General features: G+C 39.4%; 1 protein-coding gene across 3 annotated transcripts in view; it reads left to right on the forward strand.

Moving 5' to 3' along the window:
• Positions 1–11502: 11502 nt before the first annotated feature.
• Positions 11503–16428, forward strand: part of CCNC (cyclin C) — a 37033-nt gene continuing 32107 nt past the window's right edge. For 2 of the 3 annotated variants that reach the window (XM_070376553.1, XM_070376552.1), the window contains exon 1: positions 11503–11744. In XM_070376553.1, coding sequence (XP_070232654.1) covers positions 11713–11744 — 32 coding nt within the window. In that variant the 5' untranslated portion in view covers positions 11503–11712. The remainder of the gene's footprint in view (positions 11745–16428) is intronic. The other variant, XM_014480407.2, reaches the window with a different exon arrangement.

Consider the following 16428-nt stretch of genomic DNA (forward strand, 5'->3'; position numbering starts at 1 on the left):
AGCATTTTAAAGTCTTTGAAAAGTTTTGAGGCTGTTTCTTCAAAGAATATATAAAAAGTATAATTTATGCTTCCTGATTTCAACTCACAGATAGTTTTTATTCAATTTTCTGAGAAGAACAAATAAAATCAGTGTGGTTTAATGTGATGGAAGTGTCTAGCTGAGAATTTCAACAACAGAACTTATTTTGGAGAGCTTCCCAGAGCAAATAACACTTCAGAGAGTCAGTACCAGATTGGCCATTTCCTCTTGCCCTGGGACACCCTGTGCTTATAGAGCATGCTTACCATATTTTGTCCTAATCCTTCTTCTCTCTCCTTTTCAGTTAGGATGATCTTGTCCGTGGGTATTAGAAGTGGCAACTGAAAGTTATTTAAACAATAAAGGGACATTATTTCCACATAACAGGAAGTCTGGAGGCAGTTTTTTGAGGGTGGGTTAATTCCACAATGAACCAGTTTTCTCCCCCTGTCTTTTAGTTTTGTCATCCTTGTCCTTATAATCATAACACATCCCTCTCACCACATATATCACAGACAGAAGTTTCTCAGACTTGGCACTGTTGGCACTTTGGGATGGATAATTCAGTGTTTTTGCATGTACAGCATCGCAGGATATTTAACAGCATCCCTGGCCTCTACCTAATAGATGCCCTTAGCACCCACCTCATAGTTGTGACAAGCAAAAGCGTCTGCTGTTGCTGCTAAGTCGCTTCAGTCGTGTCCGACTCTGTGCGACCCCATAGATGGCAGCCCACCAGGCTCCTCCGTCCACGGGATTTCCTAGTTAAGAGTGCTGGAGTGTTTGCTGTGGGTTTGTCATATATAGCTTTTATTATGTTGAAGTATGTTCCTTCTATTCCTGCTTTCTGGAGAGTTTTTATCATAAATGGATGTTGAATTTTGTCAAAGGCTTTCTCTGCATCTATTGAGATAATCATATGGTTTTTATTTTTCAATTTGTTAATGTGGTGTATTACATTGATTGATTTGCGGATATTTAAGAATCCTTGCATCCCTGGGATAAAGCCCACTTGGTCATGGTGTATGATCTTTTTAATGTGTTGTTGGATTCTGATTGCTAGAATTTTGTTAAGGATTTTTGCATCTATGTTCATCAGTGATATTGGCCTGTAGTTTTCTTTTTTTGTGGGATCTTTGTCAGGTTTTGGTTATTAGGGTGATGGTGGCCTCATAGAATGAGTTTGGAAGTTTACCTTCCTCTGCAATTTTCTGGAAGAGTTTGAGCAGGATAGGTGTTCGCTCTTCTCTAAATTTTTGGTAGAATTCAGCTGTGAAGCCATCTGGACCTGGGCTTTTGTTTGCTGGAAGACTTTTTATTACAGTTTCAATTTCCGTGCTTGTGATGGGTCTGTTAAGATTTTCTATTTCTTCCTGGTCCAGTTTTGGAAAGTTGTACTTTTCTAAGAATTTGTCCATTTCTTCCATGTTGTCCATTTTATTGGCATATAATTGCTGTTAGTAGTCTCTTATGATCCTTGGTATTTCTGTGTTGTCTGTTGTGATCTCTCCATTTTCATTTCTAATTTTATTGATTTGATTTTTCTCCCTTTGTTTCTTGATGAGTCTGGCTAATGGTTTGTCAATTTTATGTATCCTTTCAAAGAACTAGCTTTTGGCTTTGTTGATCTTTGCTATGGTCTCTTTTGTTTCTTTTGCATTTATTTCTGCCCTAATTTTTAAGATTTCTTTCCTTCTGCTAACCCTGGGGTTCTTCATTTCTTCCTTTTCTAGTTGCTTTAGGTGTAGAGCTAGGTTATTTATTTGACTTTTTTCTTGTTTCTTGAGGTATGCCTGTATTGCTATGAACTTTCCCCTGAGGACTGCTTTTACAGTGTCCCACAGGTTTTGGGTTGTTGTGTTTTCATTTTCATTTGTTTCTATGCAAATTTTGATTTCTTTTTTGATTTCTTCTGTGATTTGTTGGTTATTCAGCAGCGTGTTGTTCAGCCTCCATATGTTGGAATTTTTAATAGTTTTTCTCCTGTTATTGAGATCTAATCTTACTGCATTGTGGTCAGAAAAGATGCTTGGATGATTTCAATTTTTTTGAATTTACCAAGGCTAGATTTATGACCCAGGATGTGATCTATCCTGGAGAAGGTTCCATGTGCGCTTGAAAAAAGGTGAAATTCATTGGAAAAGAAGAAGTAAAACTCTCACTGTTTGCAGATGACATGCTCCTCTACATAGAAAACCCTAAAGACTCCACCAGAAAATTACTAGAACTAATCAATGATTATAGTAAAGTTGCAGGATATAAAATCAACACACAGAAATCCCTTGCATTCCTATACACTAATAATGAGAAAACAGAGAAATTAAGGAAACAATTCCATTCACCATTGCAACTAAAAGAATAAAATACTTAGCAATATATCTACCTAAAGAAACTAAAGACCTATGTATAGAAAACTATAAAACACTGGTGAAAGAAATCAAAGAGGACACTAATAGATGGAGAAATATACCATGTTCATGGATTGGAAGAATCAATATAGTGAAAATGAGTATACTACCCAAAGCAATTTATAGATTCAATGCAATCCCTATCAAGCTATCAACGGTATTCTTCACAGAGCTAGAACAAATAATTTCACAATTTGTATGGAAATACAAAAAACCTCGAATAGCCAAAGCAATCTTGAGAAAGAAGAATGGAACTGGAGGAATCAACCTGCCTGACTTCAGGCTCTACTACAAAGCCACAGTCATCAAGACAGTATGGTACTGGCACAAAGACAGAAATATAGATCAATGGAACAAAATAGAAAGCCCAGAGATAAATCCACGCACATATGGACACCTTATCTTTGACAAAGGAGGCAAGAATATACAATGGATTAAAGACAATCTCTTTAACAAGTGGTGCTGGGAAAGCTGGTCAACCACTTGTAAAAGAATGAAACTAGACCACTTTCTAACACCATACACAAAAATAAACTCAAAATGGATTAAAGATCTAAATGTAAGACCAGAAACTATAAAACTCCTAGAGGAGAACATGGGCAAAACACTCTCCGACATACATCACAGCAGGATCTTCTATGACCCACCTCCAAGAATATTGGAAACAAAAGCAAAAATAAACAATTGGGACCTAATTAAACTTAAAAGCTTCAGCACAACAAAGGAAACTATAAGCAAGGTGAAAAGACAGCCTTCATAATGGGAGAAAATAATAGCAAATGAAGCAACTGACAAACAACTAATCTCAAAAATATACAAGCAACTCCTACAGCTCAACTCCAGAAAAATAAATGACCCAATCAAAAAATGGGCCAAAGAACTAAATAGACATTTCTCCAAAGAAGACATACAGATGGCTAACAAACACATGAAAAGATGCTCAACACACTCATTATCAGAGAAATGCAAATCAAAACCACTATGAGGTACCATTTCACGCCAGTCAGAATGGCTGCGATCCAAAAGTCTACAAGTAATAAATGCTGGAGAGGATGTGGAGAAAAGGGAACCCTCTTACACTGTTGGTGGGAATGCAAACTAATACAGCCACTATGGAGAACAGTGTGGAGATTCCTTAAAAAACTGGAAATAGAACTGCCTTATGATCCAGCAATCCCACTGCTGGGCACACACACTGAGGAAACCAGAATTGAAAGAGACATGTGTACCCCAGTGTTCATCGCAGCACTGTTTATAATAGCCAGGACATGGAAGCAACCTAGATGTCCATCAGCAGATGAATGGATAAGAAAGCTATGGTACATATACACAATGGAGTATTACTCAGCCATTAAAAAGAATACATTTGAATCGGTTCTAATGAGGTGGATGAAACTGGAGCCTATTATACAGAGTGAAGTAAGCCAGAAAGAAAGACACCAATACAGTATACTAACGCATATATATGGAATTTAGAAAGATGGTAACAATAACCCTGTATATGAGACACCAAAAGAGACACTGATGTATAGAACAGTCTTTTGGACTCTGTGGGAGAGGGAGAGGGTGAGATGCTTTGGGAGAATGGCATTGAAATATGTATAATATCATATATGAAACGAGTCACCAGTCCAGGTTCGATGCACAATACTGGATGCTTGGGGCTGGTGCACTGGGACGACCCAGAGGGATGGTATGGGGAGGGAGGAGGGAGGAAGGTTCAGGATGAGGAACACATGTATGCCTGTGGCAGATTCATGTCGATATATGGCAGAACCAATACAATATTGTAAAGTTTAAAAATAAAATAAAATTAAATTAAAAAAAAAAAGAGTGCTGGAGTGGGGTGCCATTGCCTTCTCCGATATAATGAGCTAAACAGAGTTAAACAGAGTTAATTCTCTGATCTCTAACTCTAATTCATTACCATAGAGTTCAGTCTATCCTTTCTCTGTTGATTATCTGTAACTTCTTTATTTGATAGTAAGAAATCTGGCTCCTATTAGCTACTATCCATTTACTTATTTGTTCAACCTCAGCATACATGCAAAGCATATTCAGAATTGTTAGCCAATATTCTTATGAAAAATGAATGTACAAACCAGAGTACAATGTTTCTACAGTTCTTTTTGGTTTTAACTTTACCGTCTCCAGTGGAGTACATTTTTAGTCAGAATGTTAATACAGAAAGAGAGCCCACAAAAATTTTTGCCCAAGAATCCATATCTTAGCAGTAGCCTTGTTCTATCTCACTAATCCCATTACAACTTTGTGTGCATATTCTTCCAGTATTTCCTTGTTCGAACTTAAATACATATACAGTCATATAAATACATGTATATGTACATTAGTTCTACAGAAGATTTTGGTCTGGAAGTAAAGCTTGAGAAATACAATGTTTTAGGAACCCTCCTGATCCCAATCCCCGCCACAAGTAAACTCTAAAACAGTCAAGGTTAAGGATCATCCTCTTAGCCAGTCATGGTAATTCTAATCAGAACTGCCCCTAGCTGTATGGTGTGGAATCCCTGAAAAATATTTTTTGTGTGTGTGACCTGTACATATATGAATAAACCAGAATAGCAATGATGAATGAAATAGAGTGGAAGCTAAATTCAAAGTTCACGATGTAAAGAAAAGCTGAAGAGCACAAAAATTACAGTGAGCAGAGACTATGAAGTAGACACAGAATGGGGGGAACTACACAGGCTAGCCAAAAACAAGAAAACATACAAAAAGAAGTATGCCTCCATGAAAAGATGCTCAAGTTTGCTAATTATTAGAGAAACTACTGCAATGAAGTACCACCTCACACCAATCAGAATGGCCATCATTAAAATGTCTACAAATAAAATATGCTGGAGAGGGTGTGAAGAAAAGGGAACCCTCCTACACTGTTGGTGGGAATGTACGTTGGTGAAGCCATGATGGAAAACAGTACAGAGGGTCCTCAGAAAACTGAAAATAGAATTACCATATGACCCAGCAATCCCACTCCTTGGCATATATCCAGACAAAATTTAAAAAGATACAATTTAAAAAATTTAAAAAGATACAGGCACTCCTATGTTCATAGCAGCACTATTCACAACAGCCAAGATGCGGAAACAACCTAAATGTCCATCAACAGATAAATGGATGAAGAAGATGTGGTCCATATTTACAATGGAGTACTACTCAGCCATGAAAAGAATAAAATATCTGCAGCAACATGGTTGCAACTAGAGACTGTCATGTTAAGTGATGTAAGTCAGAGAAAGACAAATACTATACGATATCACTTATATGTGGAATCTAAAATATAACACAAATGAACCTATCTATGAAACAGAAACAGATTCTGTTGCCAAGGGGGATGGAGCTGGGGAGGAGGATTTAGTGGGAGGTTGGGGTTAGCAGATGAAAGCTATTACATATAGAGTGGACAAATAACATGGTCCTACTGTATAGCAGAGGGAAATATATTCAATATCCTATAATAAACCATAATGGAAAAGTATTTTTTAAAAAAGAAGGTATGTATATGTATAACTAAATCACTCTGCTGTACAGCAGAAATTAACATAAATTGTAAATCACCTATATTTCAACTTTTTAAGCAAGTCTAAAATGAAACCTAGTTCAAAAAGATAATTAAAAAAAGAAGTATGCCTCAATCTTGCATAGTTTTCTAGTTACAGTTATATTGTCAATTCATGTGTCTTTGTATTGTGAACTGTACATTTCTGAAAGGAACATTAGCAATCAAAAGAGTCTAATTAAAACACACAAATTTGAAAAAAGAATGAATGAAAAGATTCATTCATTGAAGGAAATTAGCCAGTGTTCCAGGAGTAAAGGATGTGATGGGAGCAATTAGGAGAGCCTTTCAGTCCACAGCCAGACTGTGAGATCCATTCTGAGTATGAGTTTGAAAAATATATTAAAGTCAGATTTCAATCATTTGGGAAGATTACTGAGACAGATGGATTTCTTCAGAGTCTTACAATCTGGCTTTTATTCTCACAGATTCAAAAACCTGAGCTGCCAGTCTACCAAGTCTAGACCATCTCTTAGGTGTGGAAACACATTAACCAAACACACAGGAATTCATATGTTAAAAAGCCAGTATAAATTTGTTAATCTATGAGGATAATAATAATTGCCAAATTGACTAAATACTTTTGTTCATTATTCAGAGCATTATGTTTCTATAGGCAAATCCATGTGAAAAGCCAAATTATTACTGGAGGATTACTTAGTAAGTACACAGTTAAAAATCAGTAGGAGCCAGGGCTATTAAGCTATATCACTCTGAAGCATCACTTGCATTCTAAGACCATATCTGTTGAAGAGCCTCAATACTTAAGTCCGTGAGCCAGAGCCATTGAATAATCGGAAGGCATTACAGAAGTCAGAATAGCGCACCCCATCCAAAGATGTCCACATCCTAATCCTCAACACCTGTGAATAAGTTAGGTCTAGGGTCCTCCACCCCATGTTATGAACCAGGCACACAATAGGAGGTGAGTGGGTGGGCCAGCGATCAAATCTTGAGTTTCAGGGCAAAGGAAAATTGAGTCTGAAGATGGAGTTGAGGTTGCTAATAGGTTGAAATTAAAATAAAGAATCCAGCTTATTCAGCTGCACCCAACGTAGTGATCACAGAGTATTTTACATGCAGAAAAGGGAGGCAGAAGAGTCACTGTCAGAGTGATGCTATGTGAGTTAATTGGCCATTGCTGGCTTTGAAAATGAAAGGGGGCTGTAAGCCAAGGGATGTGGGCAACCTTTAGAAGTTGGAAAAGACAAGAAAAAATTCTCCTCTAGAGCTTTTTAGGCAGGAACACAGTCCTGGGGACTCTGTGACTTTAGCCTCAGTGAGAGACCCATGAATTCAGGACTTCTGACCATCAGAACTGTAAAATAGTAAATGTGTGCTGTTTCACATCACCAAATTTATGGTCATTTGTTATAGCAATAGTAAACTCAAACACACACCTTGCCAAATTTGATCTTTCTGATCTCCATTTATATATTTCAGAAATTTCCCTTCCTTAAATACCGTCTTTCTTAAGCAAAATAATACAGTAACTTGGTGTAAACTTTTAGTTAAAATCACAGTTCAGACAGGCTTCTGTAATTGGTTCACGCTGCCTAGGCTTAGCATGTTTGTTATTTAGACATTTTTTTGTTCTGGAGGATCTTCTTGGGAATATTCTGTTTCTTGGTCCTGGGTGTAGGGTAAGGGAGTTAGAGAAGGGGAGGTTCGGAAAAAGGAGACCAGCACTTTACAGGAACAGATCACCTTTAATAAGGTGAGAAGGGGCAGCAGTCAGATCAGTGAGCTACTGTACTAACCCAAGAAAAGAGTAAATGTATACAGGCTGCTGCTGCTGCTAAGTCACTTCAGTTGTGTCCGACTCTGTGCAACCCCACAGATAGCAGCCCACCAGGCTCCTCCATCCCAGGGATTCTCCAGGCAAGAACACTGGAGTGGGTTGCCATTTCCTTCTCCAGTGCATGAAAGTGAAAATTGAAAGTGAAGTTGGACACGCTCAGTCGTGTCCAACTCTTTGTGACCACATGGACTGCAGCCTACCAGGCTCCTCTGTCCATGGGATTTTCCAGGCAAGAACACTGGAGTGGGTTGCCATTTCCTTCTCCAATATACAGGCATATATGTGGAAATCTACTGTCTTAAGGGGGCCTGTTCTTCTCCAAGGTTGTTCAGAGTTATCTCTTAAATGTCTGGGGCAAGGAATTCTGGAGATTGGCCAGAGGCTGGTACCAGCTGGGAGCTGGGCATAATCAACCTTTCTGTAAATTTTTTTTCTTTTGGTGTGAGAGTTCTTTGTTTTGCATAGAATGGTGGGGAGGACCCAGAGGGGAGTTTTGAGCTGTGTAACTTTCCTTCACTGGGAATCTTCAGACTGATTTAATATCAGTGAGTTCAAATTATATGTGTAGTAAGGACTGAGAAAGAATATTCCTAAACTTATAAAGGAAGTTTAAGTATCAGAAGAAAAAAAAATGCCAGCAAACTACATGGCTCATTACCTTTTGCATCCAGATAAGCTGAGGTATTTAGACATTTTAACAGCTTTTGAAATTTGCTGCATTCCACCAGAGATATCCTAAACTAGTTTTTCAATTCAGTTCAGTTCAGTTCAGTCGCTCAGTCGTGTCCAACTCCTTGCAACCCCATGAATCACAGCACACCAGGCCTCCCTGTCCATCACCAACTCCTGGAGTTCACTCAAACTCATGTCCATTGAGTCAGTGATGCCATCCAGCCATCTCATACTCTGTCGTCCCCTTCTCCTCCTGCCCTCAATCCCTCCCAGCATCAGGGTCTTTTCCAATGAGTCAACTCTTCGCATGAGGTGGCCAAAGTATTGGAGTTTCAGCTTCAGCATCAGTCCTTCCAATGAACACCGAGGACTGATCTCCTTTAGGATGGACTGGTTGGATCTCCTTGCAGTCCAAGGGACTCTCAAGAGTCTTCTCCAACACCACAGTTCAAAAGCATCAATTCTTTGGTGCTCAGCTTTCTTCACAGTCCAACTTTCACATCCATACGTGACCACTGGAAAAACCATAGCCTTGACTAGATGGACCTTTGTTGGCAAAGTAATGTCTCTGCTTTTCAATATACTACCTAGGTTGGTCATAACTTTCCTTTCAAGGAGTAAGCGTCTTTTAATTTCATGGCTGCAATCACCATCTGCACCATTTGATTTTGACCAAAATCAAATCCCTTATGATTATACAGTGGAAGTGAAAAATAGATTTAAGGGACTATATCTGATAGACAGAGTGCCTGATGAACTATGGACAGAGGTTCGTGACATTGTACAGGAGACAGGGATCAAGACCATCCCCATGGAAAAGAAATGCAAAAAAGCAAAATGGCTGTCTGGGGAGGCCTTACAAATAGCTGTGAAAAGAAGAGAAGCGAAAAGCAAAGGAGAAAAGGAAAGATATATGCATCTGAATGCAGAGTTCTAAAGAATAGCAAGGAGAGATAAGAAAGCCTTAGCAATCAATGCAAAGAAATAGAGGAAAACAACAGAATGGGAAAGACTAGAGATCTCTTCAAGAAAATTAGAGATACCAAGGGAACATTTCATGCAAAGATGGGCTCGATAAAGGACAGAAATGGTATGGACCTAACAGAAGCAGAAGATATTAAGAAGAGGTGCCAAGAAAACACAGAAGAACTGTACAAAAAAGATCTTCACGACTCAGATAATCACGATGGTGTGATCACTCACCTAGAGCCAGACATCCTGGAATGTGAAGTCAAGTGGGTCTTAGAAAGCATCTCTACAAACAAAGCTAGCGGAGGTGATGGAATTCCAGTTGAGCTCTTTCAGATCCTGAAAGATGATGCTATGAAAGTGCTGCACTCAATATGCCAGCAAATTTGGAAAACTCAGCGGTGGTCACAGGACTGGAAAAGGTCAGTTTTCATTCCAATCCCAAAGAAATGCAATGCCAAAGAATGCTCAAACTACTGCACAATTGCACTCATCTCACATGCTAGTAAAGTAATGCTCAAAATTCTCCAAGCCAGGCTTCAGCAGTACATGAACTGTGAACTTCCAGATGTTCACGCTGGTTTTAGAAAGGCAGAGGAACCAGAGATCAAATTGCCAACATCCGCTGGATCATGGAAAAAGCAAGAGAGTTCCAGAGAAACATCTATTTCTGCTTTATTGACTATGCCAAAGCCTTTGACTGTGTGGATCACCACAAACTGTGGAAAATTCTGAAAGAGATGGGAATACCAGATCACCTGACCTACCTGTCTCTTGAGAAACCTATATGCAGGTCAGGAAGCAACAGTTAGAACTGGACATGGAACAACAGACTGGTTCCAAATAGGAAAATGAGTATGTCAAGGCTGTATATTGTCACCTTGCTTATTTAACTTCTATGCAGAGTACATCATGAGAAACGCTGGGCTGGAAGAAGCACAAGCTGGAATCAAGATTGCAGGGAGAAATATCAATAACCTCAGATATGCAGATGATACCACCCTTATGGCAGAAAGTGAAGAAGAACTAAAGAGCCTCTTGATGAAAGTGAAAGAGGAGAGTGAAAAAGTTGGCTTAAAGCTCAACATTCAGAAAACGAAGATCATGGCATCTGGTCCCATCACTTCATGGCAAATAGATGGGGAAAGAGTGGAAACTAGTTTTTGGTTCAAGCCAATTCAATTTAACCTACATTTATGGGGTCCCTCAAAGATGATTTACCCTTGAACTAATGAAGCCTAAGCTGTATGCCCCTTACTTGCATGGCCACTGAGAAAACTGAGGGATGCTGGACATTTAGACGCTGGAGTTCTGGGTAGGAAGCAGAAACCAGGTTGCACACAGCAAGTATTTCTATGTGGTATTCTGGTAAACTGCCTAAAAGTTCACAGAAGGAAGGGACCTGAGTCTCCTAGCCTCTAATCGTACCTCTTTTTGCATTGTTTCGCAGTCACTTCATTCCAAATGAACTCCATTAAGAACCTATTTGGCTTGGTAGGTTTTGAGGCCAAGTGAAACTGTCGTGTCCGACTCCTTGCGATCCCGTGGACTATACAGTCCATAGAATTCTCCGGGCCAGAATACTGCAGTGGGTAGCCTTTCCCTTCTCCAGGGGATCTTCCAAACACAGGGATCGAACCCAGGTCTCCCGCATTGCGGCTGGCTCCGTTACCAGCTGAGTCACAAGGGAAGCCCTTTGAGGCCAAAATTAACTTTATTTCTCTTTCCAAACACAGAAGAAAGAACAGAAGTCAGGAAGTCGTATACTTTAATACAAAGCCACTGTGCTGCTTCGGAAGCCTGTAAGATGGAGTAACGTTAACCCGAACAAGGGACGGTTACGCCATCCCAACCCTTCTCCGTCAGTCGGAATTACCACAGACGCCCGAGCCGCGCGGGCTCTAGGCCGGAAATGACGAAAAACTCTCGCGATACTCTCCCAACTGCCGCGAGACTTCGTGAGAGTCAGTTCCCGTCTTCTTTCTCAGTGTGCGCAAGGGCTATCTCCTCCCCGCCTCCTTCCTCCGCTACGGCGGGGCGGGCCGGAACTTTTGTCCGTAGGAACTGGTTTATACTGCAGAGTGTTGCCGGCCGGCGTCAAGGAGAATAGGGTGCTATCTTCTTCCTCTCACCGTCGCCGCCGCGGAGCGGAGCTGAGTCCATCAGATCAAGGAGCGCGGTGACCGGGAGTGTTGGGTCTATGGTCGCTCCTCGCGCCGCTCCGCCGGCTGGTGCTTTTTTATCAGGGCAAGCTGTGTTCCATGGCAGGGAACTTTTGGCAGAGCTCCCACTAGTAAGTGACTTTCCTTTTTCTCCGGTCCTGGCTCTTGGACGTGCTGGGTGTACGGGGCCTGCGACTCCTTTTGGCCTGGATCTCGGCCCCTGTCCGGAGCGCTGCGGAGGCTCCCGGGAGGCGGCGGCCGGAGGCGGGATGTGCTTTTTCTTCGGCGACTCCCGTCACCGCGCCCCCTTGGCCGGGTTTCGGAGTGGTAGAAAATTTCTTGGCGGCGGTGGGTAAAGAGGGATTGCGTCTCCGGGGAAAGAAGGTTCGAGAGTTTTAGCTTCTGATTTTTGGTTTAGCTAGGCCGAGGTTGGGGGCAGGGGAGAGGCGGGGCTGGCGAGGGTTGGGATATGGGATGGGCACAGGTATGGGAAATGTGACACAGTTCAGAACTGTGAGGCTGGCTTCTCAGGACAGTTGTGGTTCGCTCTCGCCTGATATTTGTAAAGTAGGTTGGCATCAGTAGTCTTTTGTCATTTTTCTTCTGTGTTGAGCGGATTAATATTACTCCAGGGAAAGGAGGGAGTCAGGCTTGTTTCTGCTCATGAACCGCATTCTGCCACTGCCTTTAAGCCTATATGGTATTTATGTTTGTAAGATATAGATCAAGTGCTCTCAACATTTGCCCATTTTGTTAGTCTGTGTCTCTTGTTTTGTTTTAAAAGTGTATTTTCTAGAGACTTTACCAATATCTTTAACGTGTTTTCATGAATAAGTTTTTGTTGACGTCTGTACCGTGGAATAACTAGAGTAATATTGAAAACATTTCTCCCTAAATACATTTGTGTAAGCAGATAGGACGATAGTGGTGGGACTAATTGAACTTTGGGTAGGCTATACAGTGTATAGTTGAAAGACGAACAGAACCTGATGGTATCTTAGTGTAAATAGTTTTTCATGCCAAGAGAGCATAAGTAACTAAATTTTGAGTGTGAGGATGGATTCCTATATTATTCAATTGGTATTTTAGCAGTTTGCACTAGAAAAAAGAAACAATGGGCTTTAAAACCTACTTTCAGAAAAGCAGGTTTTCTTGCTATAAGTGGTTCTCTGGAGATGAAAGGCTATAGAAGCTTTACGATCATATTTAATTTGCACTGTGTTCACTGACTGAAATATTTGCTTGGGCAAAATTAAAATTTGGGAAATTTCGGTAGTGAAGCAGTAGTATTCTGGTAAACTCTGAAAGAAGCTGAAAAACTTGACAGATAGCCAGCTCTTGTTTATCAGAAGTTACAGCCCTTTTTCAACTTAAAAAAAAAGAAGTTCGACCCTTTGATAAGTCTTTTCATTATGCTTTCATTTACTGTTGGCTTATTAAAAGGGGGGCAGGATCTATTTTATAAAATCAATTCACTTTTTCACTTTTCAAATATAAAATTATTATAATGTTAAATGTGCTGTTTTGAAAACTATCCTTGCCTCCCTATTCAAATAGTCCTGAAGGAAGGGGCCACTTTATCTTACTCAGATCCCTTGGGAATCATGGAGTCCCTGATCTGCAAAAGGTAACAAATATGAAAGACAAGACAGTCAATTCAGGAAAAACAAAAACATGAAAGCCACTGTTTTAGGTGATTTTGGTGAAAGAGGAAGATTGATATGAGTTTTCATGGCTTTAAATTGCCCTTTAACGTTAACTGCTGCCAGCAGCAGTTAAAAAATGGATAACATTGCTGCTATCAGCATGGCAGTTTTTTTTTTCCTTAGTAACACAGGAAATAATGGTGAATCATGTGTAATTTTAAATTTGAGAATACGTGGTGTTAACTGGTGAAGAAAAACTTGAAAATAGTTGTTTGTGGAATTTATCTTTTTAAATATTTGAAATGACTGTGGAGAAGAAATTGATGATTTTGAAACAGAGACACTGGTAGTATTTTTCAGGAAGTTAAGTAGAACATGATACATTCTTTGACCATGGTGCAGTAAAACTAGAAGGACACTAGACATTTGCTGGTTGACTGAAATAATGAACAGGTAACAAAAAATAAAAGTACAAAACCAACTCTGGATATTTTATTGTATCAAAGAGAACATTTAAAATACAGTTACATATTATCTAGGAAATGGTATAACGAGATTAATATATATTCGTGTCTATGGAATGTGGCCAAAGCCAAATATATAAGAAAGTTAACATCTTGAATAACTGAAAAAGAATAAAAATTATATATTTTACTTCAGAATATTAAAAAGGAAACAGTGAAATAAATCTAAGAAAAAACAGGCATAATAAAGGTAACACTGATATTGAAAAGGAAAAAACAGTCAAATTATAAAAGCTGCCTCTTTGGAAGGGAAAACCAAAACAGTAGACTAAACTATGCTACTGAATTTAGGGGAAAAGGAATGATCAGTTCAGTCCCTCAGTCGTGTCCGACTCTTTGTGACCCCATGGGCTATAGCACTACTAGGGTTCCCTGTCCATCACCAACTCCTGGAGCTTGCTCAAACTCATGTCCATCTAGTCGGTGATGCAGAAATACAGAATTATGTATGAGAAAAGTAAGTAATCACAGATGTACCTTTGGGTTATCTCCATTTTCAAAGTAAATTGTAAAGCCAGAACAAAGTTATCAGAGAGCTACTTCTTTAAAAATTGCTCCAGGCCCACATTATTTCATAGGTAAATTTTTACCCACTTTCAAGAGGATCTGCCATTAAAGTTGTTCCAATTCACATGAAAAGTTTTCCAGTTCTCTTGAGGCCATGGTAACACAGATAAAAATCTAGCAAATGTAGCACCAACAATGGTCACTTTCAAATATTGATATAAATGTAAATTACTATCAGAGTCCCACATTACAAGTATAAAAAATGACACTGGTTTTATTGTAGAAATTAGTCAATATTAGGAAATCTGTTAGTAAACAGTGAAGGCATTAAAAAGACACCTAATAAAATTAATTCTTTTTTTTTTCCAACATTCATTCTTGACTAAAGCTCTTACTAAAAGAGAAATGGGATGGTAATGTCGTGAATACATATCAGAGCATTAATGGTGAAACATTAGGAGATATATAATGGTGAAACATTAGGAAAATTAGGATGCCTCTTTAAGGTTGGTCTGAATATGCTACTACTAATGTAATTAGTAGGATGCTCGTGCTTGTACGTAGTGACTTCAGTCGTGACTCTTTGCGACCCCATGGACTGTAGCCTGCCAAGCTTCTCTGTCCATGAGATTGTCCATGGACAGTTCATTCATTCTTCAAGAATACTGGAATGGGTTGCCATGCCCTTCTCCAGGGGATCTTCCGCCACTCAGGGATGGAACCTGGGTCTCCTGAGTGTTCTGCATTGCAGGTGGATTCTTTACTCCTGAGCCACTGGGGAGGCCCAATTAGTAGGATAATGAAACATGACAAAATTATAAATACAAGGAGATAAAATTAACCAGAAAATTTAATTGAAACATTATTAGAAATAATAAAGGTTTGATAAAATGACCAGTTAACAAAATTTAAAAATTGAAAACTTTTTTTTAATGTTGATGGAAAAAAATAATTTACAGTGTAACAAAATATAAACTATTCAAGAATAAACTTAAATGTGGAAGACCTATAGAAGTAGAACATAAAGATTTTAATAAATGAAGTTTGAATGCTATCATTGTAAGGGTATAATTTCTCCCTAATTGACCTTTAAATATAATGCAGTCCCAAACAAAATTTTGTATGAATTTCCTTTTTGGGGACGTGATATAATGATTCTAAAGTTTGTGTTTTAGAATAATATATAATTATAATAGAACTGCCAGAAATTTTCTAAAGAATAGTAGCAAGAGGTTTTTTCCATACCAGATTTTAATTACTTGATTTTGTATGTTTTAAATTTGGAGAAGTGACTGACAACCCATTCCAGTATTCTTGCGTGGAGAGCCCCATGGACAGAGGAGCCTGGTGGGCTACACAGTCCATGGGGTTGCAAAGAGTCAGACATGACTGGGCAACTAAGCATATATGTTTTAAAATAACATGGCTTCCCCTGTGGCTCAGAGGGTAAAGAATCCACCAGCAATGCAGGAGACAGGAGATGCGGGTTCAATCCCTGAGTTGGGAAGATCCTTTGGAGGAGGAAATGGCATCCCACTCCAGTATTCTTGCCTGAAAAATCCCATGGACAGAGGAGCCTATCAGGCTAAAATCCATGGATTGCAAAGTCAGAAATGACTGAATGACTAAGCACAATGCATAAGAACAAGAAAAACAAATTAAAAATAAGAAATTATAAAGAAGATCCAAATATGATGATAGAATTATACACTGTGAAATTCTGATGACATTTGAATAACCATTTAACATAACATTTAGTGGGATCCTTGCTTTATACCCCATATCAGTTTCCAGATGGATCACAAAAACTGAAAGAAAAAAGCCTTAGGGATATTAGAAAATATGTGGAAATGATGTTGAAGCTGAAACTCCAGTACTTTGGCCACCTGATGCGAAGGGGTGACTCATTTGAAAAGACCTGGATCCTGGGAAAGATTGAGGGTGGGAAGAGAAGGGGACGACAGAAGATGAGATGGTTGGATGGCATCACCGACTCAGTGGACATGAGTTTGGGTAAACTCTGGGAGTTGGTGATGGACAGGGAGGCCTGGTGTTCTGCAGTTCACGGGGTTGCAAAGAGTTGGACATGACTGAGCGACTGAACTGAACTGGAAATTTTTTTGTAAGTCATTTTGTGT

The sequence above is a fragment of the Bos mutus genome, chromosome 9 (assembly GCF_027580195.1).
Source record: "Bos mutus isolate GX-2022 chromosome 9, NWIPB_WYAK_1.1, whole genome shotgun sequence".
NCBI lineage: Eukaryota > Metazoa > Chordata > Mammalia > Artiodactyla > Bovidae > Bos > Bos mutus.